Below are 991 nucleotides of genomic sequence, written 5' to 3'. Positions count from 1 at the left end.
ATCGCTCAGCTCCCCCCGCCTGCCCTGGAAATTCTCCTGCTCAAAGACCATCAGCCGGCTGTGCCCATGGTCCTGCCGCCGAGAGAGGCATGGCGTCAACACAGCTGCCCTGCCCGGACCCCCAGCTGATGGGGGCCTCTGGGGAGCAGCCCGGTAGTGGGTTCCAGGGACCAGTCCCGCAGAGGGTAGCCAGAGCGGGGGGACTCACGGCGCAGGCGATGGGGCGGAAGGAGCACATCCTCTCCACGTGGTAGGCGTTGCTGCCGCTCCCTGCCTCCCCGCATGGGTACATCTTTTTTTCGTTGCTGCCGCTCCATGCCTCCCAGCATGGGTACTCGCCACGCTCCAGCACAAACTGCTGCCCCTGGAAGCCACTGTGCTCAAAGCCTGCCCACCTGCAGGGGTGCAGGAGTGGGGGTGAGACCCCTGCAATGACCACCACCCCGCTCACACCCATGACAGTCTGTGGGGATGAGGCCATTCCCCAGAGGAGGCAGCCCTATGGCTTAGGTGACAAAAGGCACTGGTGATCTCTGTCCTCCAACCCCCCTCCCTCCACTGGGTCCCACAGCACCGTGGGGTTGCAGAGTACCCCGTGACCCCACTCACGCCCCGCTCTCGATCTTGCAGGAGCCAACAGTGCTGAAGCCGTACTCCGGCGTGCTGCAGCAGTCGGCAGTGAACTCGTGCTTCTTGCCCTGGAAGAAAGCCTCATCCCACACCACAATCTGGGGAGGATGGAGGGAGTCAGGGGGCTCTCTAGGTGCAGATACCCCAAGCAGGTGCTGCAGCCCTATGCCTGGGTGTTCACAGACTGCATCTCCATCCTCCCCATGTTCCCATACCTTCCAGAGACCGGAGGATCTCCTGCAGCGATGGGTCATGGTGGCTATGGTAGAGCACAGAGGAATGGGACTGTTAAAAACTGGCCCATGCAAGCCTGGCCGGACCCACCAGCCCTGGACTCCCATGTCCCAGGATCGGGCTTCAG

General features: G+C 62.9%; 1 protein-coding gene across 1 annotated transcript; it reads right to left on the bottom strand.

The window, feature by feature from the left end:
• Positions 1–3: 3 nt before the first annotated feature.
• LOC104276468 (beta-crystallin A4-like) lies at positions 4–884 on the bottom strand (the record flags this gene model as incomplete). Its single annotated transcript, XM_009872793.1, has 4 exons — positions 846–884; positions 610–728; positions 209–395; positions 4–72 (listed from the first exon to the last, which is right to left on the bottom strand). Coding segments are annotated over exons 1-4 (414 nt in total), but the record flags the coding sequence as incomplete, so codon positions are not given.
• Positions 885–991: the final 107 nt, after the last annotated feature.

The sequence above is a fragment of the Apaloderma vittatum genome, unplaced genomic scaffold, assembly GCF_000703405.1.
Source record: "Apaloderma vittatum isolate BGI_N311 unplaced genomic scaffold, ASM70340v1 scaffold36427, whole genome shotgun sequence".
In the NCBI taxonomy this organism is placed as follows: Eukaryota; Metazoa; Chordata; class Aves; order Trogoniformes; family Trogonidae; genus Apaloderma; species Apaloderma vittatum.
The sequence above is the reverse complement of the archived record's forward strand: the minus strand, read 5'-3'. Positions and strand labels throughout refer to the sequence as shown.